General features: G+C 44.5%; 1 protein-coding gene across 8 annotated transcripts in view; it reads left to right on the forward strand.

The window, feature by feature from the left end:
- The window catches only part of RALGDS (ral guanine nucleotide dissociation stimulator), a 239,030-nt gene that overhangs the window by 184,849 nt on the left and 27,460 nt on the right, over positions 1–26,721 (forward strand). For 5 of the 8 annotated variants that reach the window (XM_082262835.1, XM_082262833.1, XM_082262831.1 and 2 more), the window contains exon 2: positions 23,619–23,795. In XM_082262835.1, the coding sequence (XP_082118961.1) occupies positions 23,619–23,795 (177 nt within the window). The remainder of the gene's footprint in view (positions 1–23,618; positions 23,796–26,721) is intronic. The other 3 variants (XM_082262837.1, XM_082262832.1, XM_082262834.1) reach the window with 1 other exon arrangement.

A 26,721-nucleotide genomic window follows, 5' to 3' on the forward strand; every position in this document is an offset into this window, starting at 1 on the left:
ACCATGGAGTCGGGAATTCTGCCCACATGCCTGGCCCGAAACCCGGCTCAGCCTCTCAGCGAGCCGGCCACTCCTGCCTCCTCCACAGCCCAGCGCATCAGTGAGCGAGGAGGAGGCAGAGCAGAGAGCAGTGACTGACAGTCACCAGCTCCTCTGTTCAGGAAGCCATGAGAACCGATTGATCAACAGTGTTTGATCGCTGGGTTCTCAGTGTTAGAGCCAGCGGGGGACAGATGCAGCATTAGACCGAGGTAATCCACCCAGGTAAGTATGGATCTGCAAAACAAATTCTATAATTCTCTTTAACCGGTTCCCGACCGCCCGCCACCTTTTTTAGTGCGGCCCTGATCCACCTTTTCTCAGGTTCCCTACTGGTGCTCTGGCCCCTGCCAAGCTGCTTGCTATGGGGGCACTTGTATATGTTCTCTATGCCCATAAGCTCACTGATTGTGATTGACTCCTGCTGCTGCATCAAAGTCAATGAGGAAGGAGCAAGGAGAGCTGTGGTTCTCCTGCACATTGCTGGATGGAGATCGGGCCGGGGTAAGCTGGGCAACACCCCCCCAATGATAATTAGGAGGTGCAGTGTCATTGTGCCATTGCTTGATGCGGGGTGTCCTTAAAGATTGTATTTAGCTTCTGGTGTACCCCTCTGCTTTATATTAGTTTCCACGGAGGCCAGAAAGAACACGCTATAAATACAAATACAGATCAATAAGAACCACACATCCAAAATAGAAAAGATTCTCTAATTATCTGTGGGGACTATTTTAGTGTTTTTCACTTATCGCCCACATATTCTGGAAACAGATGGCAGAGTGGGTTTTACGCTTGCATAATCGCACATAACCACTCTAGATGATGTCACATTTACATATTTTTGTTAAGGTGGTAGAAGCTTTAACCCTGCTGGGACAGGTTTATAAAAAGATGGCGGTTTGCCTAGAACACAAATTTTATTTCCTGCTCCTACTAAAACTAGCTGTGATGGGTAACGCTGAATGCGACCCCCTGCTATCAACTGTCCATCAGGAGTGGTGGATGTATAGTAGTTAGGAATTGGGTGCATCTTTTGTTGCTAAGCAAGTCCGTATGAATAACGCAGATGTGTGATTTTGTAGTAACCTGTAGCAACCATGTGTTGGTGTAGATCCGTTCCATGGACATTGATTTTTGGTTGGAGGGCATTCTTCCACTGAGCGCCAATGTTATAGGGCTCTTCTTCACGCTGACCACCGTTGTAACGGGGCTCTTCTTCACGCTGACCACCGTTGTAACGGGGCTCTTCTTCACGCTGACCACCGGTGTAATGGGGCTCTTCTTCACGCTGACCACCGGTGTAACAGGGCTCTTCTTCACGCCGACCACCAGTGTAATGGGGCTCTTCTTCACGCTGACCACCGGTGTTACGGGGCTCTTCTTCACGCTGACCACCGGTGTTACGGGGCTCTTCTTCACGCTGACCACCGGTGTTACGGGGCTCTTCTTCACGCTGACCACCGGTGTAACGGGGCTCTTCTTCACGCCGACCACCAGTGTAACGGGGCTCTTCTTCACGCTGACCACCGGTGTAACGGCGCTCTTCTTCACGCCGACCACCAATGTAATGGGGCTCTTCTTCACGCCGACCACCGGTGTAACGGGGCTCTTCTTCGCACCGACCACCAAAGTAATGGGGCTATTTTCCCATTGACCACCAACAAAAAGGGGCTTTTCTTCCCACTGATCACCAACGTAATGGGTCTCTTCTACCCAATGACCCCCCCCAATTTAATGGGGCTCATTTTCCTACTGACCACCAACGCATGGAGCATTCTTCTCACTAACCATCCAGTATAATGGAGCTCTTATCCCACTGACCACCATTGTAAGGGGCACGTCTCCTGCTAACCACGAGTCTAAGGGGCCACTGTCCAATGACCTCCAATCTACGAAGCACATCAATGACAACCAGTGTAAGAGGGCACTTTTCCATGGGCCATCAATGTGAAGGAATTTTCACTGTCTGCATTTCTTCTCTGGCCGTTTTATATTATCTTTGTTTCATTGTTATTACTAAAAATAATTTTGTGATATAGAATCTCCCTGGGTATGAAATACTTTTAAGTACGTAGCATTACATATTCCATAATTTTATTCTTCTGTCCCTCAACTTGCTTTTCATGCTAATGTACCCTGAGCTGCAAATCTAGTTATTAGCAGGGGTTCCCTGAGACTGGAAAATTATTTCAGGAGGTCCTCCATGTTAAAAGGCTGTAATAAATCAACACGTATCCCATTCCAGTTTAAATGGATTTCTAAAAGTTGTCAGAAAAATATAAACAAAAATGTTTTATTCATCCCTGGATTTCTTTCTTTCCTGTTTTATTAGCAGGCTTATGTCCATTTTTAATCTACTTGTCGGGTTTTCCTGGAACTTTTCCTGTTGTAACCCCCCCAGAGTGCGGCCTGACAGAGCGTTGCTATGGAAACCAGCTTTGGATTGAGTGTCAGCTGGCCTGGATGTGACAGGGGTGGGATTGTTCGAGGGTAGGTCCTCTAGGGGAAAATGGAATTCCAGAACATGCAGCCGCCCCCTCTGCAGAAGCCAGGCTCTGTTTTGCATTGTGTTCATGTTATTATGTCATATAATGCTGGTGGAAAGCCAGCTTACAAAGCTATGTACAGAGCTTCAGTGGGGAATGTTAGAAGAATTAAACTACCTAGAGATGGATATGATTTGTGGAGTATTGTAATGGATGCCTTAGGATGTTTTTTATTTGCTCTTACAGTGGAAGGGGCCTTATTTGCAGAGCTAACAGAACTGTTGGTTTGAGCAGGGTGTATACCCTTACCATAAGATGCCAGCTTTACTTGCAAAATCAGCCTTTCTCAACCTTTTCAACACAAATGAACCCTTAAAATAAAATTTTAGCCTCAAGCAATCCCTGCTAAAAATGACAACTATATCTCCAACTCATGGTACATTGGTCTTATGGTTAGTGGGGAGAATGCTCCTTACACTTGTGGTCATTGGGAAGATTACCCCCTTTATAGATGGCTAAGATGATCAGTGGGAACTTATCTGAGAGGCAGAAATAGCTCATTGCTAAAGGAACCCCTAGAAACCAGAGGAGGAACCCTAGGGTTCTATTGAACCCTGGTTAAAGCGGAGTTCCGGCCTCAAAATCCGATTTTGGGCCATCCGCTTGCTCTAGGTCAACCTGAAAATCAAATGGATAGTTACGATTTTTTTTTTTTTTTTTTTTTTTGTTTACTTGCCTTGTTATTGAAGAAAATATACTCACCTTTCTTCCACTTCCTCCCTCTGTGGCTGCGCCCACGCCGTCGCTTCCTCCTTGCATTGATTCCTGGGAGCTGAACATCATCGCTCCCAGGAATCAATGCAAACACAAAAAAATAGTCCAGGCACTGATCCTGCAGACAAGTCCCTAGGTAATCGGAGTTGCGGCAACCAGAAAGCGTGTGTGTTGATGCCCGTAACCGGCCCGGCTTCCTATCATCAGCTGATCGTCACTTCCGGTGACGCGATCCTTGCGTCACTTCCGGTCACCGCGGAAGATCCGGCGACCCGGCGTAGGGAAGTTCCACCCGGCTTTGGGTCTGTGTGACGACCACGCGCAGTGCCCGCTCCAGCTGGAGTTCACTACAGTGACGCTTGGGGGATCTTCATCCTCCACTAGGTACCATCTGCTGTTTCAAGCATTCCCCCCGGTCACATCAGGGAATCCTACAGCACTCTAAGGAGGTCTGGGAGCTTCGGGACTGGTTTGGCACATTTTTACATTTTATGCTTATCTTTATTTTCCTCAATAAATATCACTATTATTATTCAAGAGACACTCTCCAGTTTATTATCCATAGAGCGAAGCTTTACATAGACACCAGTGAGCGCCACCCTTCTTTCCCAGTATCTCCAGGAATCAATGCGCCTGCACCGGCCCCGCTCGTCAGTTCCGGTGTGGGCACCTCATTCCCTGCTAAACAGCTTCTGGGCATGCCCAGAAGCTGTGGAGGGATGACGCGCCTACCCCGGAAGTGACGAGCGGGCCGGTGCAGGCGCATTCTGGGAGAAGAGGACGCAGAAGAGGATTGCGCTGGCTTCAGCTGCCCACATCCGAGATGGCAGCGCTGGAGAAGAAATTTTCAAGGTAAGTATTTCTTCTAAAAGGTAAGTGCAACCCGAGACAGTACAGAGGCTATCCATTGTGGAATGCACTTGCTCTGACTGTCCCGGGGGTATTTTTAGCTAAATTTCACCCCCGAGGCCGGAACTCCGCTTTAAGAAACCCTGTGTCAAACCAACAGAATTATCGGTTTGAGCAGGGTGTTCCAACCAAGAGAAGCCATTACCCTGATAATGATGCTTGCCTACAGAACTATTGGTTTTAGCAGGGTGTCCTGCCCAAGAAAGCCCTCACCCCAAGATACCAGCCCTATGTGCAGAGCTTACAGAACGATCAGTTTGAGTGGGGTGTCCACCTGAATAAAATCTCTCACCTTAAGCTGCCGGCTCTATGTGCAGAGCCTACAGAACTATTGGTTTAAGTGGGGTGTCCATCCGAAGAAAGCCCTTACCCTAAGATTTTGGCCGTATGTGCAGAGCCAACAGAACTATTGATTCAAGCAGGGTGTTCCTACTGAAGGAAGCCCTTGACCGAAGATGTCCATTATTCATTTTGAAGTTCACAACTAAATTATCTAATATTTCATACCCACATAAGAACATACCAGAACATTTGGCTTAGGGCATATTACTTTCGTAATATTCCATCATGAGTTTGGTATATGTGGAATTCCTTTTAAAAACCTCTGTAATATGGGCAGATCTGTGTCCTACCTTTTGGGCATTTGATCTCCTTTTTATATCCTTACCAGCAGGTTTGGGTACGTGATCTAGGAGATACTTGGTCCTGCAATAGATACTAATCTTCCACGTTTCCTGAAGAAGTAATGTATTGCAACTTTAAATGGCATAGAAATTCACTGCTACCCCATCGGAGCAATCCGATAATGTGAACTAAATGTTCTTCTCGTAATTGAGAATATTCGTAAGGACAAGCCCCAAATTTTGTACCGGAATAAAACAACTTTTAATATATTATATGTAGTGTTTGATCCATCAAAGTAGCACCTAAAAAGCCCCAGTGCCCAAGGTCTTGCGGTTAGCATGTGGTGCCATTGAACCATGTGCCTACTCGGGGAACATTTTATTTATATTTCAATCAAGTATTTTAATACCTATAATTATTCTAGAATCCTAATGTCCTTGGGATGTGTCATTTTATCAGTACAATTACCTGTAGCACCTTGTTCTAGTCTATATGGCAGTCTCTTGCATAGGTCACCGGCAGCACCTATTTACACTTCTGTGCGTTCCAGGATCCTGTGTGATGCATTGTTGGTAATCTTCATGCCCAGCACTGTGCAGGCGAGGTGTTCTGCTCCTGTCACACGTGCAGGCTCATTTTCTTTGTTTATCAGGTAATGACTCAGAAAGTTCTTATATAACTACTCACCTAAATTCCAGTCACAAATCCGTTTTGGATCGTGTGCTAATATGGCTTAAGCCATGCTGAAATGGTAAACAAAGGCAGAAAGGGATGGTTTAGATTGTTTCTAAACCTCAAACACACACCTGTGGAATGAACGTTTCATTTTCATATACACATTTTTATATCTGTACCCAGCCGATATTTGTCCTTTGGGTTTTATACTTCCTCAGAAGAGTACTCTGTTTTATACTTCCTCAGAAGTGTACTCTGTTTTATACTTCCTCAGAAGTGTACTCTGTTTTATACTTCCTCAGAAGTGTACTCTGTTTTATACTTCCTCAGAAGTGTACTCTGTTTTATACTTCCTCAGAAGTGTACTCTGTTTTATACTTCCTCAGAAGAGTACTCTGTTTTATACTTCCTCAGAAGAGTACTCTGTTTTATACTTCCTCAGAAGAGTACTCTGTTTTATACTTCCTCAGAAGTGCACTCTGTTTTATACTTCCTCAGAAGTGCACTCTGTTTTATACTTCCTCAGAAGTGCACTCTGTTTTATACTTCCTCAGAAGAGTACTCTGTTTTATACTTCCTCAGAAGTGTACTCTGTTTTATACTTCCTCAGAAGTGCACTCTGTTTTATACTTCCTCAGAAGTGCACTCTGTTTTATACTTCCTCAGAAGAGTACTCTGTTTTATACTTCCTCAGAAGTGTACTCTGTTTTGGATAATCGGCTAGGGAAGGTTCACTAAAAGCTGTGTTCCTTCGGAGGTCAATTTTTTTTTTTTTTTTTTTTTTTTTTTTTTTTTTTTTTTTTTTTACTCTGGTTCAATTCTAGGTTTTTTTAGGCACTGGATAGAAATTTCGGAAATGTGTGTATTCGTTTATGCTCCCTTTTTAAATAGTTATTTTGCACAGGCTGGATGTGATGAGTGCAAGGACAAATGGCTTCCCAGAGCAACAAGCATGTAAATTACTCTGAGCAGTTTAGATTGGGTGCAAACAACCACGTCCAGGAAGGGGCAAGTGATTGCTGAACAGGGTTTCAGTTGCTATCGCTGCCACGTAATAAGCCCCTTTGTCACGGTCCTACAGATGTGAGCCCAGAGGTGACACGGGATCACCCAGGGCGTGGAATCTAAGGGCCAGCCGGTGTGCTGCCAGGGACTGCCTCATGGGAGTTTGGACTTAGCTGTGTGCTGACCAGTGGCAGCCCATCCATGCATCCGCCCCCCTAATCTACAAGCAGGGTGCCGGACGTATGGATTCCAATGGGGTTTTTTTCTTTTCATTTTTTTGAAGCACGTGATTAGAGCCAGAGGCTCTAATAGGTTTAAAAAAACTGGGTGGGCTCAGGTGCGCCCCGAGCCCACCCTTGTGTGACAATAGCGAATTAATATTCGCTATTATCACACGGATCCAACTCCTGGCCAATCAGGAAGTGGGTCCTGAGACCCGTTTCCCGATTGGCCGAAAGGAGAAGCCATGCCATTGGCCAAGGAGGAGGCAGGAGATTGAGGGGGATGCTGCCGCTGCTGCCTGCCCTCCACATGTCCAGGGTGAGTGAGCCGGCGATGGGGGGGGGGGGTTATGGTGTGCGGGCTGGTGTGGTCCATGGGGGGGGAAATGTATGGATTGGTCCATCTGCTGCCGCCCCCCGGCCCATGGAGCACGAGCCGCCACTGGTGCGGACCCCACCCAGGTCGCAACCCCCGGGTTCACTCTGCTCGCGAGGAGAGTTCCCAAAGAGACAGTGCAGGCATGGATGGATGGATGGAACACAAGGAGAGCCAGATAATGATCCAAGGTCAGGGCAGGCAGCAGACAAACGTAATCAGGAGAACTAGCCGAATCAGTACACAAGAGATCAGTCCACGAGAAGTCAGGTAGGAATAATATGGAAGGGGCTCAGGAACAAGTGTTGCTCAAGCAACCGGAAACTGGTCTGAGTGGTATTTAAATAGGGAGACACAGTGTTCTGTATTAGCCGGAGCATTAAAAATATGGAAATAGGGAGACACATGGGAGGCTGGACAGGAAGTGGCATGAAGGAAGGTATATTAACCATCAGGTGAAGCAGGCGACATCCATAGCTGCTAAGTCAGTGCAGCAAGAGCTGAACACAGGCTTGTGGAACCATAGGTGCCAGCAGACCTACAACAGCAAAAGGTCAAAAATGTATGCAAACAGTAAGACACAGATCAGCTCCGCAGCTGATCTGTGACACCCTTCTTCTTCGTTTCTTAACAACCTTTTTTTTTTATCACCTAAACTTGGTTGGGATCCAAGAGGGAGGTCATAATGGCAGATGGAGCTTTATTGAGGACATGCAATATTGTGATCTGTCATTCTCCGTGACACGTCTGTCTGGCTATGGCCACACACAACACACATCATTTTTGTAAAATAAACCTCGTCTTTCTGGGGGGGCTCTTCCTTTTGAAAACCTTGCTCTTTATTTTTAGCGTTGAGTGTCTTTATTTCATGGTGAGCACTGTAGAAGTGACTCGTAGGACTGGGAGTTGGAGCGTGGTCAACCAACCATGGCAGGAATCCATCCGTATAATTCCAGTCCCCTCATGTAGGACACATTGTCATTTTGTACCAGAGTAAGTGGCTGTCACTGGCTCTGGTCAAACAGCCATTGTTACAAATTGAAGGGGTCAAGCTGCGTTTTGATTTTTTTTTTTTTTCCCCTCCTCCTCCGTCCATTCTACCCTGCTATTAAAAAGAACTCCGGGTTTTACTAAAGCACCCTAAATTATATCCACTTCAGCTGTTTAGTGGGTCAGTTTAACATTGTCTAAGCCTAAGAACATTAAAGACAATCTGCAAACATCACTCACTACAACGGTCTGCAAATACGTTTCTCCTAATTTGCAGTCGTTTTGGTTTCTCATTGTTCAACAGGTTACTATCCACCATTATTTATTACATCTACGTTTTAAAGGATAAGTCCAATCACAACCTAACTAACGCTAAACCTGCTTTTTGCTACATTCTAAGACTATTCTATCTAACCCTGTAGTGTAAAGGAAAAATCGCTTTTCTTTTTCTACACCGATCCGGTCAGGTCACCAGCGATGGAAGCCCTGTGCAGGAGAGGGCCGACGACTGTGAACTGAATGGGAAGTGACGTCACCCATAGACTTCCTATGGGGCTTCCGTTGTCAAGTGCTTCTCCTGCACCTATGTCACCTATAGCTGTGACGGGATCGAGTGTAGAAAAGGTAAGTACAGTGATTTTTTGCTTTACACGGTTAGAATAGTCTTTGAATGTGGCACAGGGTAGGTTTAGAGTTAGTTCGAATTTGACTGGAATTATACTTTAAATCAAGTGCGTAGGTCGACTTCATTTGTGGACACTAGGCCTTGTATACAGTATAAAATGGTCTCGAAAGAAAATGTCTGTCACCTATGGCACCTATGTCACCTATAGCTCCGCTTTAAGTCTCGGTTCACACTGATGCACAAGATTCGCTGCGTTTCATCGCATCACACTCTCGCGTCCATGCAGTCTGCTGCGGGTGTCCATGTCATCTGAACACCCCGAAACAGATCGCAGAATGAAGTGCGATTTGCAAGAATCACATTGCATGGGTGTAAACACACTTCAATGCGATTCAGGTGCGAAGGAAAAAAGGTTCTGCCCCATTTTGGTGCGAATGCGATTTCAGCTATACAAACCTAATCCAAATTGCTCTGCACAGACAACGCATGTGATGTGTACAGGTATATGGTGCAGATCACATGCAATGTCTGTAATCGCACCAGTGTGAACGTAGCCTAAGGATTGTAGGAACGATATCCTAGTTATGGCTCAGGAGCTTAGTGAAGTCTTTGACCACGGTTAGGCTCCTTTCACATGGGCTTTCCGATCTGGTCTGTCTGTCAGTTTTTCAGGTGGACCGGATCGGATGCTCCATGCAGCCCTATGGAGCAGCGGATGTCAGTGGAGACCTCTCCACTGACACCCGCTGCTATCCGATCCTGCCTGTGAAATCCGGATGGATGGAAACCCTATTTTCCATCCGTCTGGAGGATCGGATGAGAACTAACAGGGGGTCCGTTCTCATCCGATCTCCCATAGAGTAGAGCGGGGATCTAACCGCTCCATCTCTGCACACAGAGCGGAGACGGAGCTGCCATCCACTTGCTCAGCGGTGATCGGCGGATCGATCCCCGCTGAGCAAAACAGACTCCGTCGGGCGCAACGCCCATGTGAAAGGAGCCTTAATTCTAATTATCAGTTTTTGAAGGTTGGAAGGGTGAAAAAGCATGTCGGTGTGTCATGCTTTGGAAAGCCTTGTGTCTATTGCTTAGCTGGAGATCCTTAAAATGCATTATTGCAAGAACCATATATACAATTACATAATCCTAAATTGTGCTTCTAGAAATACACAACTTATTATGTAATTATTTACAACGCCGCTCAACAATAGGGTTTTTATTTTATTCTATGATGCCCACTAACATCTAAGCAATGTGCTGTCACTTGTTGTGCCAAAGAAGAACAGGAGCTTCTCTGGGGCAGGATCATGTGTATTTGACACCATAGACTTCAATAGGAGAACCTGAAAAACACATGTAACGTGTTCACACCTTACAACCGTCCCTTCCTCCTAGCAACCTGCTTTCCATTGACCTAAACAAAAGCACTTACACTCACATCAAAAATGAGTGTACAAAGACACGTAAAAAAACGCACCAAAAATGCTAAAGTGCGAAGCTAGCCATATGCAGTGCAAGAATTCTTGAAATATGCTTTGGAATTGACAGCATGAAGATCCAAAGAACTGAGCTTGAGGTATTTAATACTAGCAAAGCAAAATCCTCAGTTATAATTTGGTAAAGGGGAAGTATGCATGGTATTGTGTGGGAAATCAGGGGTTAATCCAACTTGATTTATACGTTAATCTATTAACATAATATGTCATGCTTTGCGCTTTTATGTTTTTTTCTTTCCTTTATAGCCGGTCTAATTTTTTTTTAATATTTCAATCTGACTATGATTCATTTAATTATAATTGGCTCAAACTCTACCTCGGATACTGCCTTTGAGAGCAGACAATCGATCGTAATATAATTTACCATCCTAACCTCAGTTTCGCTCTCAGCCGGGTATCTGAGGTGATATATTCTACTTGTCGTCTTCTTTCTCTGTGCGGTATGTTTGACCTCTACAGTTTTCTTCTTCTCTTTCTGTGTCGTCTTTGGTTTGTATCAAGTGCCGCATATCATAGATGGTAATTGCTTTGTAAAAGTCCTCATTGAACGGCTGCAAATGGCTCTCTTATTAAATGTGATGGGAACACTGCAAAAGATTTCACGTCCTGTTGGCATAACATAATTGGAAATGAGGGTCTTGGACAAGGATCTATCGGTTGTGCACCTCACCTCTGCTAGACCTCAGTGATGGCATGAATGCTAGTTATGTATTAGTCCCTAGCTCAAAGAACGATGAAAAATACTTCCAAATTACGTGTCGTGATGAGTTTATGGCGTACTTTACTCCAGGCAATCTGTACCATGCCTGAGCATATTTATCCGCCAATGTCCAGTTTGGTTGACCAAAGGGGTAGCTCAGTACTGTGCTCGGGCACAGTTCGGCATACCATGCCCTGGCTAACTTTAAGAGGTGGGTTTAGGCACCGTTCAGCATACCTGCTTGAAGAGGTGGGCTCAGGCACCGTTCAGCATACCTGCTTGAAGAGGTAAGCTCAGGCACCGTTCGGCATACCTGCTTGAAGAGGTGGGCTCAGGCACCGTTCAGCATACCTGCTTGAAGAGGTGGGCTCAGGCACCGTTCAGCATACCTGCTTGAAGAGGTGGGCTCAGGCACCGTTCAGCATACCTGCTTGAAGAGGTGGGCTCAGGCACAGTTCAGCATACCTGCTTGAAGAGGTGGGCTCAGGCACAGTTCAGCATACCTGCTTGAAGAGGTGGGCTCAGGCACAGTTCGGCATACCTGCTTGAAGAGGTGGGCTCAGGCATAGTTCAGCATACCTGCTTGAAGAGGTGGGCTCAGGCATAGTTCAGCATACCTGCTTGAAGAGGTGGGCTCAGGCATAGTTCAGCATACCTGCTTGAAGAGGTGGGCTCAGGCAGAGTTTAAGCAGGACTTGGACATAGTAGGCATCTGTGATCACTAACCATGCCCAAGCACGGAACTCCCAGAGATGACTAAGCACTCGTGGACCCATAAATTAGGGATCACTGTGATCTGGTTGGCAGAGGAGATGTGATTCGGCCTGGCACTATGTGAGCACAGGCCAGCCGTGGAGTGGGTAGAGGTGGGCAACAGTGCTGTACAAGGCAACGGTGCCCAGTGTGAGTACACCTTTAGAGAAACTACATTCATCTGTGTGGAAATGAGCAGACAAACCAAGAAAATGGTGACCCTTGGGGCATATGGAGCTTTGCTTGCTTATCAGTAGGTAATCTGTGCTCATTATCACCTTTACTTAATGGAAGTATGGGCAAACACATGACTTGTGAGAGTGTCTAATACCAGGGATAACATTATTATAATAGTTATTGTATTGCAGACAAAGTAGGTAACGTTGTTAATGGGTTAGATTTAATAGTTCCATCAGCTGTACATTGTGAACCAATACCAGAGAATTTCAGTTTCATACATGCAGTTTTTTCTGTTGTAGCGAAGTTCCTGAAATGTATTTACGTGTATACAATAAAAGCAGCAATTTTTTCATTTTGGCATCTATAGGAATGTGGCCTACCCTTTTGCTTTAATTACATTTTCGAGGCTTTAGTCACCATAATCAGACGTTCTGTCTCCCTCCGTTCTCCCTTTCACCTTATTGGAATCTTGTTGAGCCTCTGTTGTGGCGCTAAGGAATAATTCCTATGTTGTCTTTGAAAAGAATTGCTAAATTTGTAGTTTTGGAATTGCTCCAATAGTTGAACAAAGGTTTTTTTTTTTTTTTTTTTTTTTTTTTTTTTTTTTTTTTTTGTACATGGGTGTGTAGTACCCAAACAGTGCTTACACTGTGCACTCCTAAGGTTGCTATAAGCCAGGGGTGTCAAACTCAATTTGATCACAGGCCGCATCAGCATTATGATTGCCCAGAAAAGGGTCGGTTGTATCTGTTAGACTAGATATCCAGAGAATTCCCTACCCTTACATAAGACGTCAGGAGCCTCTCCACCATCAGAAGTTGAGTCCCCCACCCTCCCTTACATCACAGTGCACCCCCATTGCCTTGTGCTGCTGCTGGGAAGAAGCTGGAGGCAATGCTGGAAATCAGAAGGTACAGGGTCTAGAGGAGGACCAGAGGAGGGCTGGAGCTCTTCTGCAGCTGCAGGAGAGGTGTGAGGGCCACATTAAATGGCTTGAAGGGCCAGTTTTGGCCCGCGGGCCTTGTGTTTGACACGTGCTATAAACAACAATGGTCTCTTTGCTGTAGTGTTAGACCTTTGTATTGTTGCTATACAGGAGTAGGTTGATGATCATTTAATGAAATTGGGAGAATTTGTAAGGGATTAACCTGCCTTCTTGCCTATGTGTAATCCATAGTGATGACCATTCTGTGGGTAATGGCATCTATTTTGTGATCACCTCCAACATAATAAGAATGTATCACCTTTTCCACTGTATTGATGTAACATTGTCTCCTTGACATCGGCTTTTGGAGTAGGACAAGCTTTTATTAGAATGTAGGGGAAAGAGGTCCATTAGTTTAACAAGAACAAAATGCCTCATTGAGGTTTGATTCTGCATATTAGGTGCTTAAAACATCTGCCTTAAATCAATGCCCGCATCCTCCACCAAAAAAAAAAAAAAAAAAACCTCTGCCTTAATGTTGTGCAGAATATGGAAGCCCACCATTCATGAAAAAGGAGGCCCACTAAACCACCATCACTGATGGCAGCTACCTGTGAGCTGTTGGCATTTAAATATTACATTTTTTGCCTCCCTGTTGCCACGTTGGTTATGCCAAAAGTAGAAAATGAAAATGTATTTGTTTATGACTTATTAAAACAAACCTGTACTGGGAATCCTTTTGAAAATGCTAGTTACCTGGCAGCCATGCTGATTTATTGACCTTGATAGTTTTTGACTGACTGACCTGGATTATGTATGGAGATCTAACCTACCCCAAATGATTGTTCTAGCCTGGGAGGACATTGGAGTCGGAGACAGCCAAGCACATCCAGAACATTGGCAATGGCAGCTGCCATGTTTTTCATACTACAGGTTGACTTTCTCGACTCTTTAATGTTAAATTGTTTTAAAGTCTGGCCAGAGGAGGCATTCACAAAAAAAAAAAGTTTCTCCTCTAGAAGAAAAGTTTACATCAGCTTTCTTTGACTCTGATCATTTGTATATATTGCGCATCTATATTGGATGGATGATTGCCAAATACATAGATGATCTTTTTCTTTCTTTTTAGCATTAGGGGATCATTGAGCCTTGTTTTTTTTGTTTTGCAAGAGTATTTCCAAGAAACAATGAAGTTTCTTTCTTTCGTTGTCAAATCGGAACGGTCTGCCTCCTGCTGATCTAAGAGGTTTATGGGTTTAATCCGCTGCTGAGCCGTTGGCTGCGTGCATGGCCCTGTCACAAGACTTCCAAGGCAGCAAATGACCACTTCTTCCCGTTTTACCTCCCACTCAGGCACTTGAGACTCATTGGTGCCCTGGCAGACTCCCCTCTTCTATGTGTTGGGCCTCATTTATCTCTGTATCCTAGGCAATCGCCTCAGACCGTCTCGGTAACCATAGGATGTTTCCACTGGACAAGATGGATAATGTTACTTTACAAACATTAAACATAGAAAGCTTTACCTAATTTGCTAGTTCTTAGGAGTTTCCAGACCTGTATTCTAGGTGGAACAAAGTGGTCGACTCTGGGATTTTGACAGCAAATCTTAACTTCTCCCTTCCATCTACGATGTCACCCCTGCAAGTTTCCCTAATGTGAAAATCCGTGTTCGTAAAACTGTCATAGAAAGCTTTACCTAATTTGCTAGTTCTTAGGAGTTTCCAGACCTGTATTCTAGGTGGAACAAAGTGGTCGACTCTGGGATTTTGACAGCAAATCTTAGCTTCTCCCTTCCATCTACGATGTCAACCCTGCAAGTTACCCTAATGTGAAAATCCGTGTTTCTTAAAACTGATTCAGAAAGTATGTGGATGGCTGACCACCATCTGATATCTGTGGTCATGTTTAGGCTGTAAAAAAGTTTTAATGGACACAAGTAATTATTACTTAATATTTCATGTAAAAACCCCGTAGACTTGATGAGAATATCGGACGAATGATCGTCCGTGGGTTTTTCTTTTTGCATGCTACTCTTTATTTTGAAAATGAAGACTTGCAAAAATTCTCGTATGACAGAATACAACTTCGGAACTGTACTGTTTAAACAAAAATTGTATGAGCTGGTATGACTCGAGAAAAACTTCTGTTTTCTCCCTTTGGATAATTTCGGGTGAACTGTCGTGATCGGCTCCGGAAAACTGTACTAGCAGATTATCGTACGATTTTCTGATCATGTGTACTAGACTTAATTAAAAAGCCATGTCCAGGTATAATCCTATTTTAAATTTGTATGCATTCTTAAATTTTTTTGATATTTTACCCACCTGTTTTAAGCCTTGTGGATGGTCAATACTGTGAGTGCCGGTTCACACTAGGTTGCTCCAACTTAGGGGGCGACCTGTGAAGTCACGTGCAGCGCGACTTCGGCGCGACTTGCACGGACTTCATAAAATGAATGTCAATGCAAGTCCCCTCCAGGTCGCACCGAAGTAGTACAGGACCCTTTTTCTAAGTCGGAGCGACTTGTGTCGCTCCTATTAGAACCGGTCCTGTACTACTCAATTACCACAACGGTGCACGACTTGCCAGGCTGACCAAGTCCCCTGACAAGTCGTATTAGTGTGAACCGTCACTTAGTGTGTTATTTACAGTATGTGTACTTATGTGCCTATGTTATATCTATTTATATGCGTGTTTTATATATCGTCTCTGGGCCAGATCCTGTCTTCCCATCTCTGGAATGTATCTCTTTTTTTAATTACATACTCCTTTCGTCACTGTATAATGTAGTGCAAGACTGGTTACTTTCAGAAGGTCAGGTCCTCACAAAATAATGACTTTAGATGACAGCAAGGGGCAACAACAAAAGGCGGCCTGGAGCCTTTGTTTTGTTTCATGCTGTCACTATGTGTCCTTGTATTGTTTCGGAATGACTAACACTTGTGGCCACATAACCACAATAGCTTGTAGATGGGAGGGATTGGGGTATGAGTCACTTTTTTTTTCTTTTTATAAACCTTTTGCCTCTGTTTATTGTTTTGCCTCTTGGAGATGGTTTTGATTTATGCCCAGAAATCTATTTCTAAGAATCTTGAGATGAATAGGAAATTGAAGACCTTGGGGGCTTTTTTGAAGAATGTGATCAAAGTGCACTTCTACAGCGCAAATTCCAATCATAATTGCTCGTTAGTTCTTTCACTCTTCCTTGCAATATGTCATATTTTTGGTTTGGGGTTTCGTTATTCAACACCAAGTAGTGAAGGAAGATTGAGGATGGTGTTTCCCCAATGCCAGTCTTGACAGGTTCCTCGAATAAGATAACAAGCAGGTTTAAATAGTAAGTGTAATTGCCAGGCTGCCTCGGTTGGCCACTGCTGGTAATGCCAGTAATGGCATACATTGTCTGCTGCCTCTTTTAAGGTCTCAGCTTTTGCATTCCTACTGAGACCAAACATATGGTTGTGATCGCATTTGCTAGTCGGGCCCTTCATGTATTTTCCTCCAGCACAACATTTCTGCTCTGCAGCACGACTTCCCAGCTGGCAGTCGTCTGTCACCTCAAGATCATCTCCACGTTGGTTTCCAAGCTGTCTGTCTGATTACTATTCAAGTGTCGTGCAGCCTTGGATCAGGCGCATAATGCACACGGCTTTCACTGGATGCTCCTGTAAAAGCAAGTGCAAATGATGAAAATTCTGTTATGATGGAAAATTCAGCATGCATTTTTTTCACGAATCATTACTTTACATAAAATCTTGTCTCCTGTACTTAAGTCAAGTTGGCCATCTTGTGTGCTTGACTAGGGATGAAGAAAGCAGCCCAACAAACCACTAGACCTTGTTGAGGTTGGGGAGTAGAAAAAATTATTTTTTTTTCGCTTTCACGTTTTCCTCTCATTTACTTTAAAAATGTAAAATAGGTTTCCATTTCACTTTCTGAATCTGAAATGCTGAAATGCAGAAATGTCACACACCTCAACCACATTAGTGTGACATTGGGGCCTGTATGTTGGTTTTTGCAGGTTCATTGAGATGTGTTGGGGCTGTATGTTGGTTTTTGCAGGTTCATTGAGATGTGTTGGGGCTTTGCATCTACAGTATAGCTGCGTTCACTTGCAGCCTGTTTCTGGTGCCTGGACCTTAGTTTTGTCAAAGCCACAAACCCTCTAATACCTGTTCACACGGTTTGTATAGACCAGCCTTTTTAACCCAGAGGAAACCTTAACAAAACTTTCAGGTCTCAGGGTACCCATGTCTGTAATTATTATATCTGCAGATTATGTTACATTCGCATGAATAGTAAATTGAGATATAGGAATGGATAAAAGAAATAATGTAATGTACTAGACACCGAAGACTGCTCTATACAACAATAATCTATTCAGGAATAACCAAGTGAAATTTAACCATGGGCAGAAAAGAAATGCAGACAGTGAAAATTGTAGTATTCCTTCACGTCGGTAGTTCAAAAAGCACCTCTTTACATTGGTGGTCTTTTGAGAAGGGCCCCCTCAAATTTTTGGTCATTGGGAAAAGGGTCCCTTTACATTAGTGGTCAGGGAGAGAAGGGACTCTATTTAAAGCCAAACTCTGGAAAAATGTAAAATAATCTCTGCAAATATTATTTGCTTGTTTCGTCTAGGGCAGTGATGGCGAACCTTGGCACCCCAGATGTTTTGGAACTACATTTCCCATGATGCTCATGCACTCGGCACTGTTGTTGAGCATCATGGGAAATGTAGTTCCAAAACATCTGGAGTGCCAAGGTTCGCCATCACTGGTCTAGGGCAGTGGTCTCCAAACTGTGTCCTGGGGGGGGGGGGGCAAAAAGGGCCCTTTGTTTGCCTTTATTTGGCCCTTGGAAAACTCTTCCAACTGACAGCAATGATGGGGCACTGCTCTTCCTATTGTTACCAACAATGGGGCACTATTCCTCCAAATTACAACCAATGATGTGGCACTAATGATGGGGCATTTTCCACTCCCACTGGTCACAGTCTGGTTGCACAGTAAACTGGCCCTTTGCTTAGAAGGTTTGGAGACCCCCCCCAGTCCAGGGGAAAAGAAAAAGCGTTTTATTTGCCTAAACCGCCGTAACCTCCTCGCTCCTCCATGCGCTGGTGCTGACCTGTCCAATGGAATCCACACATCCAATGCAGGGCTGTAGACCCTTCTTTGGTCTTGATGATGTCCTTTTTATTTTTTTCCCCTAGACCTAAATGAGCAATTTACCCTTGCAGTGTGGATGCAGTCACATTGCAAGGGATCATTTTTCGTTTCCTAGAGTTGGGTTTTAACCGGTGGGAAGAGCGCTCCTGGCAGACAGTGAGAACAATGTCCTCCGTACAGTAGCTGAAAAGATCAGTGGTGCCAGTGCTTACTTATCTTAGAGTCAGAAATTGCTCACTGCCCAAGGAATCCCTAGCAACGTCTAGAGGAACCCTGGTTTTGAGAAAGGCTGATGTTGGCAGTAGTCTGCAGATCTTGAGCTGTTCAGTGCACAAAAACTCAACTGGTTTCAAAGCATGTGATTTTTTGCCTCTTCAGTTTGTCCTTTTTTTTTTTTTTTTTACGTAACTTTTGTGTTCACCTCTAATAACCCAATATCTTTTGGCTTCCCTGTGCTTTTTGCGTCCACTTTCGGCACACAGAGGCCCCCCCTCCAAAGCCCAATTTACTTCCTCCTGGTTACTCTGGTAACCGTTTTGCAGGATAATCAGATATTTTCTTAAAAAATAACAGAACAACATATCAGCAATAAAATGGGGAACCATACGTTACAAAAATACTGATTTAAACCACATCTATTACATACAGAAATGGTGGCCGGAATCTAATTATGCAAGCTTTTAAATAATAAATAATTTTTTAGGGTTTAAGGGTTGGGCGTGTTGGTGACAACCATTCTGTAAACTAATATGCACAAGCTGCCAGCCTAATGTTTCAATGAGAACCAAGCCCTTGTTTGTCAGAAATAAGAATTGTCTGTGCCCATAGCAATTTGATCATGGACAGTAAGTATTCAAGAGTTTGATGTCCAGTATGTATTCAAAAAGCCTAGATAAATGGCATGGTGTAAGAACTTGTAACCAATAGATTGGCTTATATGGGCTATATAAGTGGACGTGTATTCTAGGGTTGCCCATAGTAACCGTGGTTGTTAGGTTTATGTGGAATTTTTAAGTGGAAGTGTCTTTTAATGTTCCCAGTGGCAGCCACGGCCACCAGTTTCCCAGTGGCAGCCACGGCCACCAGTTTCCCAGTGGCAACCACGGCCACCAGTTTCCCAGTGGCAACCACGGCCACCAGTCTCCTAGTGGCGACCACGGCCACCAGTCTCCTAGTGGCGACCACGGCCACCAGTCTCCCAGTGGCGACCACGGCCACCAGTCTCCCAGTGGCGACCACGGCCACCAGTCTCCCAGTGGCGACCACGGCCACCAGTCTCCCAGTGGCGACCACGGCCACCAGTCTCCCAGTGGCGACCACGGCCACCAGTCTCCCAGTGGCGACCACGGCCACCAGTCTCCCAGTGGCGACCACGGCCACCAGTCTCCCAGTGGCAACCACGGCCACCAGTCTCCCAATGGCAACACATACAGTAAGAAACTACATGCTGATTAAATGTACTCTGAGCCTTTGCAGCAGCACAAAGGGATAAAACCAAAAATGAGCTTTTCAAAACCATAATAGACACATCTCATGTGTCTTTTAGAGCCATAGGAAAGTATAGTCAGTTTGTGTCGTCTCTGCGCTTTGCATAGAAATGTCTGCACGTCTGGATATTTGCATTTATTTTGCGTAACAGCACTTATGAGCGAAGAACACGTTTTGTATTCGAGTCTGCCAGCTGTGTGACCTGATAGGATCTCCATTTATATCCAGAGTCGGATTTGTCGGAATAAAATGGCAGCACAGTGGTTAGCTTGGGTTCTTCACACCAAGATCTTAGATTTTCACTCTTTCATCTTCACTCTCTTTAAACAGCACACGTTCTTGTGAGTGGAGATTGCAGATTTTTCTCCAAAGACCATTAAATTATCTTTACAGATAGGGGCTTTATAGGCGCTGTGTGCCAGACCTGCGCCATACCAGCCCTGTAAGTAAATCTGCGGTTAGAGCGAAACCCAGAACATACAGCTTTATTAGGTCGTCCCAATTCTTAGGACAAGGGTTTGAGGAAGTTTTTGGGGATTTTCTTGAATGTGCAGAAAGTGCATGTGACGACGATTGTAGAATGGGGAAGCAAAACCAACTTTACTTTAACCCTTTCACTTCTTCAGCTACCACAGTTCCTTACCCTTCTGCCTTCTTTACAGATGATTGTTCCTTTTTTACATTGATATGTTTAAAATTAAGTGTCAAAAAAACCTTCTGTGGGTAGCCAGTTGTGCAGAAGACCTAGAATAAAAATGGAATTCCACGTACTACCCCCCAATTATAAAATTTGATTGCTCCTCTTTTACAAAAAATATAAATCGCAGAACCTCAAAACCATTTTTAGGCTTCATCATCTTGTCGTGAAGAAGAAGAATTTGCTTTATGCTTTTAGGCTTTCCAAACCGTGGTCTATCGCGCACACAAATCAAAGTTGTGTTTGCTTCAAGTTATTTTTATCTCCCCTGCAATGTTTGCCAGGCATTGGCAACTTGCAAAGTGCGTCGCAGTCACACTCTGGGCAGTGTTTTTGTTCAGAGCTCGAAATTTTCCTTCCAAGGGGGTTCCGGAAAAGCTTTGCAGATGCCTCCTAAACACATAGTTGGGCTTTAGGCATTTTCCAGACATAGTACAATATCCAACCTTGTCTGGGTGTTTAGATGGCGAAGATTATCTGTCCGTTGTGGTGGGGGTACATGTGGGCTATACTTGGTATATTTAGGTATAGTAGTTTGACACATAGGTAAATGTAAATGCTCTGCCAGAATAAAATTTGACAGTTTACAAATTCTAAACCCAAGTTTCCAACTTCACCAAGCTTACCATGTCCATTGCATGAGGGATTAAATCTGGCCACCCATGGCTCAAGCTTTGGCTGATTCATCAGGAGTCAGCCCAAATTTGAGCCGTTGTTGGCCATATCAGCACCACCCTGCTTGACAAGCTGGGTCGCACTTGCCTGTAAGAAGAAATACTTACCTTGAAAATTTCTTCTCCAGCGCTGCCATCTCAGGTGTGGGCAGCTGAAGCCGCAGTGTCCCTCTTCGTGTCCTCTTCCGTGACGTCGGAGTCCCACACTGCACTGCACCGGCCCCGCTCGTCACTTCCGGTGCAGGCGCGGCATCCCTGTACAGCTTCTAGGCATGCCCAGAAGCTGTTTAGCAGTGAATGCCGCGCCTGCACTGAAAGTGACGAGCGGGGCCGGTGCAGGCGCATTGATTCCTGGGAGAGATGACGTTCAGCTCCCAGGAATCATCGCAAACCAGAAGTGATGGCGTGGGCCGCGGCCGCAGAGGGAGCAAGTGGAGGGAAGGTGAGTATATTTTCTTCCATAATAAGGTAAGCGACCAAAAAAAAAAATCGCCAGTATCCATTTCTTTTTCAGGTTCCCCTTAGCAAGCGGATGGCCCAAAATGGATTTTGAGGCCGGAACTCCGCTTTAAAGTTTAAGAGCCAAAGTGGCTCAGGGCTGAGCATTCGTCCCTAAACACATAGCGCCCTAAACGCGTGCTGCACTCGGTACAGAGTTCAGCCCTATCCAGCCGCAGTATGATTCATCCTTCCTTTTCAATAGTTTTTATTGAATCTTTTTCAAAAAGAACAAATAACAATTACAGCATACAGGTACACTGGTTGAAGACAGCAACAATCACAGTAAACATTGCGTACTTGGCACCACCACTGGTCAACACCAACCCAGTATCTGGAACGGGATGCCCCCCAGACCAGCCCCCAGCCGAAAACTCCTGCAGGCTCCGACAGGAAGGCCGCGCCAGACCACCCCTATCGGGACCAACACTGTGGACCAGCGCAACCCCCCCGCCATCCCCCACCGGGGCCGGGCACCGACCCCCGGGGATGATTCATCCTTCCATAGACTTTGACAGGCTGCAGGCATTCTGGATCTGTGCCTCCTAGGTGCACTAAAGCACAGGGATTGCTTTCGCAGCAGCTAGATACCCCATGGGTAAGGGGCCGTACTACTGCTTTTTTGGTCTGATGTATAGACCGCTATAAAAAAATGTACTCTTTTTAATATAAAAAGTGTTAAGATTGCACTAAACCTTTCATCCAGCCTCTAAATGATTGCATTTTTTGCTTTGAAAAGTTGATCTAAAGGAAAAGTTTGTGCTACGTTTTGTGCTTTCCCATCCCAGAATGTTGGAAGGTATGCATAGGGTTAAGTATAGTGATGGCGGAGAAGGAGGAAATCTCAGGTCTGTTAGGCGGAGTGATGGGGCGTTCCATAACCTATACATAACCTGTACATACATAACCTGTACATTCCATCCCATACGTTGTATAAGAGGAAACCAGGGCCGTGTTCCTCTCTTTCCCACTTCAATAATAAAAGCCTTTTCCTGGAACAGGAGCTCCATTTTCCTCGTCTTCTCAGGCTTTATCTGGTCTGTTTGCCACTCGTGTTCTTTTTTTGTAAGAGAGTGTCGGAGCACCTGGCACGGTGTTTCGCTTTGAAGGGGGCACTCAGGAAGCGACAAGAGGCCATTCAGAAAATGCATGAATGGTATGTTTACTTTGTGAAGGATGGAATGTCTATTAAGCGGTAATATGATTGTCCTAAGTTTATAACTAGGTAGCAATGAGTGCTATTCGAGGAGAGTTTATCTTTTAGTGTAGCTGTACGTGAAAGTCTTGGCTTAAGAGCATGCAATCTAGCTATAAAATATCCTGTATTTTTCAAGTCTCTAGTATTATTGGCAGTGAAAAACCAAAAAAACAAAAACAAAAGCCATTTAATCTCTTAACAGGTTTATGGGGTAATCGCATTTTGTTTATTATTTGATGCGCCTTTCTTGGCCATCTGGTGACTGGCAGCTGCTGTGGACACGTTCTAGTGGGTGTCATTATCAGGGAGGCCGCGGATCCGATTACATTGTGAGAGAGGATTACTGACGTTTCCGCTGAGAAAGAAACTCCATTGGAGAGCAGCTTTTGAACAGGATTCATAGACTGAGAAGCCATGTAACTGTTACATGAACAGCGAGGGACTGTCGACCATGGAAGCCTATTAGATGTCTGTTTTTATGACTTCCATGTAGTCAGATTAATGAGGGATGGTTTCTGATTGGTTGCTGTGGGGACTGGGGTCCATTGCTCCTGTAAGTATTTTGCCTAATGTACTTTTTTATTTTTAAGTATTTGAGTATTGAAACAGGAGTTGTAGATTTTAATTTTTATTACTACATCATCCATGGCAAAGAAAACGGCCACCACCTCTGTGGACTGTATAAGTGTCCTCACACTAGGCAAATAGTATTGTGCCCGAGCACATTTGACCCGGAATCCAATTCAGTTGACTAATGTGATTGCTCTGTACCATGCTTGGCTAGGTTCAGCTTACTGTGCCCTGGCCCAATTGAAGGGATGGGCTTGGGCACAGTTTTTTGGACTCCTGCATGGTACGTATCTGTGGGATCGCTGTGTGCTGGAGCATGGGGACTCTTGTGGATTACAAAATTTGGAAGCGGGTAGGGTAACTTTGCTCTGACTGGCAGAAGTGATGATGCAAGTGGGCGCAGGGGAGTGGGGAGGGGGACAGTCGTGCTTGGCACAGAACAGTTGCCTAGTGTGAGGCCTACCTCATTTTCTCATGTAAACGCTCAATGTGTAGAAGGTTGATGCAAATAATTAACCTCTTTTTTTTTTTTTTTTCTTCTTAACAGAGCTCCGCGCAGGAGATTGGAGAAGAGGTGGATGACGGTGTTGTCTACAGCATCTCCCTCCGCAAAGTGCAGCTCCACCACACCGCCAACAAGGGGCAGCGATGGCTGGGGGTAAGCAGGGTACCGTCTCCCATGGGCACTGCGGAAGGCGGGCTTGCCGGACCCCGGGATACCACGGTGAGGAAGACGGGGCTAGTGCTATACTGGGATGGGGGGAGGCGGAGGGGTCTCTTTGGGTACCATTAAGTGATTCCCATTTATTATGTGGTCAGGGCAGACAGAGGGAAGCAGGAACGAGCCATCATATATAAATTATAAAAAAAAATATATATATATATAATATTCATATAATCTGCCAGCTTTGTTTTCACTAACACCTGTGTGTGCCTGCCCTTGTCTGTCTGTAAACTAAAAAAGATCCTCATGCCTTTCACACACAAATTGGACATACACAAGAGAATTTGGTTCAACACAACATAGAGCCAATGTGCAGATCTCCGATTTTAATTGGTTTCTATCCAGTGCTGCACTCTGACATCCTCCTAGCGCTGTTTAACTAAAAAGTCAAGTTTTAGTTTTATTTTGTCGCATTTCAAGTGCATACCGACAACTCCCCCGCCCTACGTAAGCAGGCATTAAGCAGACCTGGAGGTTTTTTATCCATTTCTGTGTTTATTGCTAAAAGCTTATAATGATGGCTGCTTATTGGGTTATCCAAATCTAATGACAGACATTTTTCCTTCCTGTAAGGACAATACAACTGCAGTTTAGCCAGGCAGGAAAAACGCCCCTTACATAGAAAAAAAATATACCCCAAGACCTAATATGTCTGGATATGTAATTAATTATCCAGACACTAATAGTGACTGAGATTTTAAAAACCCATACAGTTTATTTTTTTAGTTCTCCTGCAGACCAATTACATATTCTGCTATCGCTAGTAATCCACATCGCACTGCAGTCATGGCCGCTGTTCTCCATACACTTTCATGCACATACCTTATACCCATCATGGCTCCATCCTGGCTGACCCTGGCTTTGTATGCACGTGATGAGCAATGTCTGCTAAACTTTAACTCCTTTATTGTTTAATCTGTACATTCGATTTTTAATGCTTGTATGTTCTCTGCTATGTCAAGTAACTGCTGTCACCTTTCATGTTTGTGGACCTGGGATCTTACATTGGTTCAAGTTGGACCAATATAAGTATGTGATAAAGATCATACTTATAGAAGACACTCTTAAAGCGATACTAAACACGCACTGTTTAATTTACATTATCATTTCTATTTCTGTATGTAGATAATAGCACTGTAATTTTTTTAATTTAAAAAAAGAAAAGTACAAGTACCTTTTTCCTAATGGATATACAGCTGTCACATGATCCAGATCTTTCCCAGCCTGTTTGCAGGGAAACAGTGGCAGGAGGAGCTTGTAGTTCTCTGCTGCTGGTCACATTTTTAAAATAAAAAACAAAAAAAACAGCCTTTTGAATAAAGAGTTTGAGTCGGTTCACACTAAGGCGACACGACTCCTTACTACTTCGGGGGCAACTTGTGCATTACCATGCACCACGACTTCGGAGCGACTTGCAGGGACTTCACATAATGGAAGTCTATGCAAGTCGCTCCGAGGTCGCCCCGAAGTAGTACAGGACCCTTTTTCTAAGTTGGAACGACTTCTGTCGCTCCTATTAGAACGGGTCCTGTAGCAGTCAATGGACCGCGAGGGAGCGCGACTTGTCAGGCTGACAAGTCGCGCTAGTGTGGACCGGCTCTAAAACTAAATAAATAAAGTCAATAAACTGTTTTAAGTTGTCATACAATTATATATTTGAAATCAAATCTGTATTATTTTGAAGCAATAACATGGTGTGGGCGGATTTCTGGCAGTCACAGGCAGCCGGTCTTAGAATAAGAGGGAGGTGAAGCTTCCATTAATCTACATGTAATATCCCACTCCTATTGTGTTTAGCTGGTTAGTGGGGGGGGCCGTCATTTACCACTGTGTATACGCCCACATGTGTGACTATAGTCACATGGGCTGCTCAGATGTGATAGGGAGGATATGCTCAGCATAGAAACTCACTGAAAACTGGGATGTACTCACTTTTGTTGCCGGCAGTTTAGACAATAATGGCTGTGTGTTGAGTTATTTTGAGGGGACAGCAAATTTAGTGCCGGTTCACATTTCTGCGATCCCAGAGACCGCATGTAATTTGGAGCGCACTGCTCCTAAAATTACATGCGATCTCTGTGCGGTGCAAATTCAGCCATACAGTTTGTATGGCTGAATTTGCACCCAACTCGCACTGGACCCTTTTTTTGGTCCGCAGCAGATACTGTAGCTACATAGATGTAGGTACACATGCAATCTTTGAGAGAAGCGGATCCATACAGTGAAATACATAGGGCACGTATATGCATTGTAAAGGGGGATCATTTTCAAGCTGGGAAACACTGGTGTAACGGGTTAAAGGAGGGGGAGGACTCTTTGTTCTTCAGACTGTATAATCTCCAGTTGTAACATGAAAAATCGACTCCCATGTTGAAATAAACTGCTTGAATCATTAGTCTTACCTTGCCAGACAGGGTCCGTGTCAGGGACAGGGCGGGAGTGGGCCCAAGCGCCGGCCAAGTGGAGGTCAGCCAAGATCTTACAGTAACTTAGTCCCATTGGGGATCCTGACCTGCGCTGGTCTCAGGGGAAGCGGTTTAGTTTACAGAACTCAGGGACGGAAGGATAAAATAAAACATACTTGAGAAAAAGGTATGTAGGGGAAATGAAATATTCCAGTATACACATTCCATTGTATCCCAGAGGAATAGAGTGATAGAAGTCGGGGCAATGCACACATTGAGCGTGTTACAGCTATGACATTCACACCAGGAAGGAAGGCTGCTCTTAGCTTATCATATCCTGTCATCAATTCAAATAGTCTACATGGTGGGGGACTTGTTGATGTCCCTCTAATTTTGAGTATTTTTTCCCCCAGAATGCTTTGCGGAGCTCTAGGAGTGCCATAGATCAGCATCATTAACACAAAGCTATACTGAAATAACAACCTCCTCCTTTCCTGCTGCCTTTAAATAAAAAGGAAAAA

Source organism: Pelophylax lessonae (genome assembly GCF_965119305.1).
Source record: "Pelophylax lessonae genome assembly, chromosome: 7".
NCBI lineage: Eukaryota > Metazoa > Chordata > Amphibia > Anura > Ranidae > Pelophylax > Pelophylax lessonae.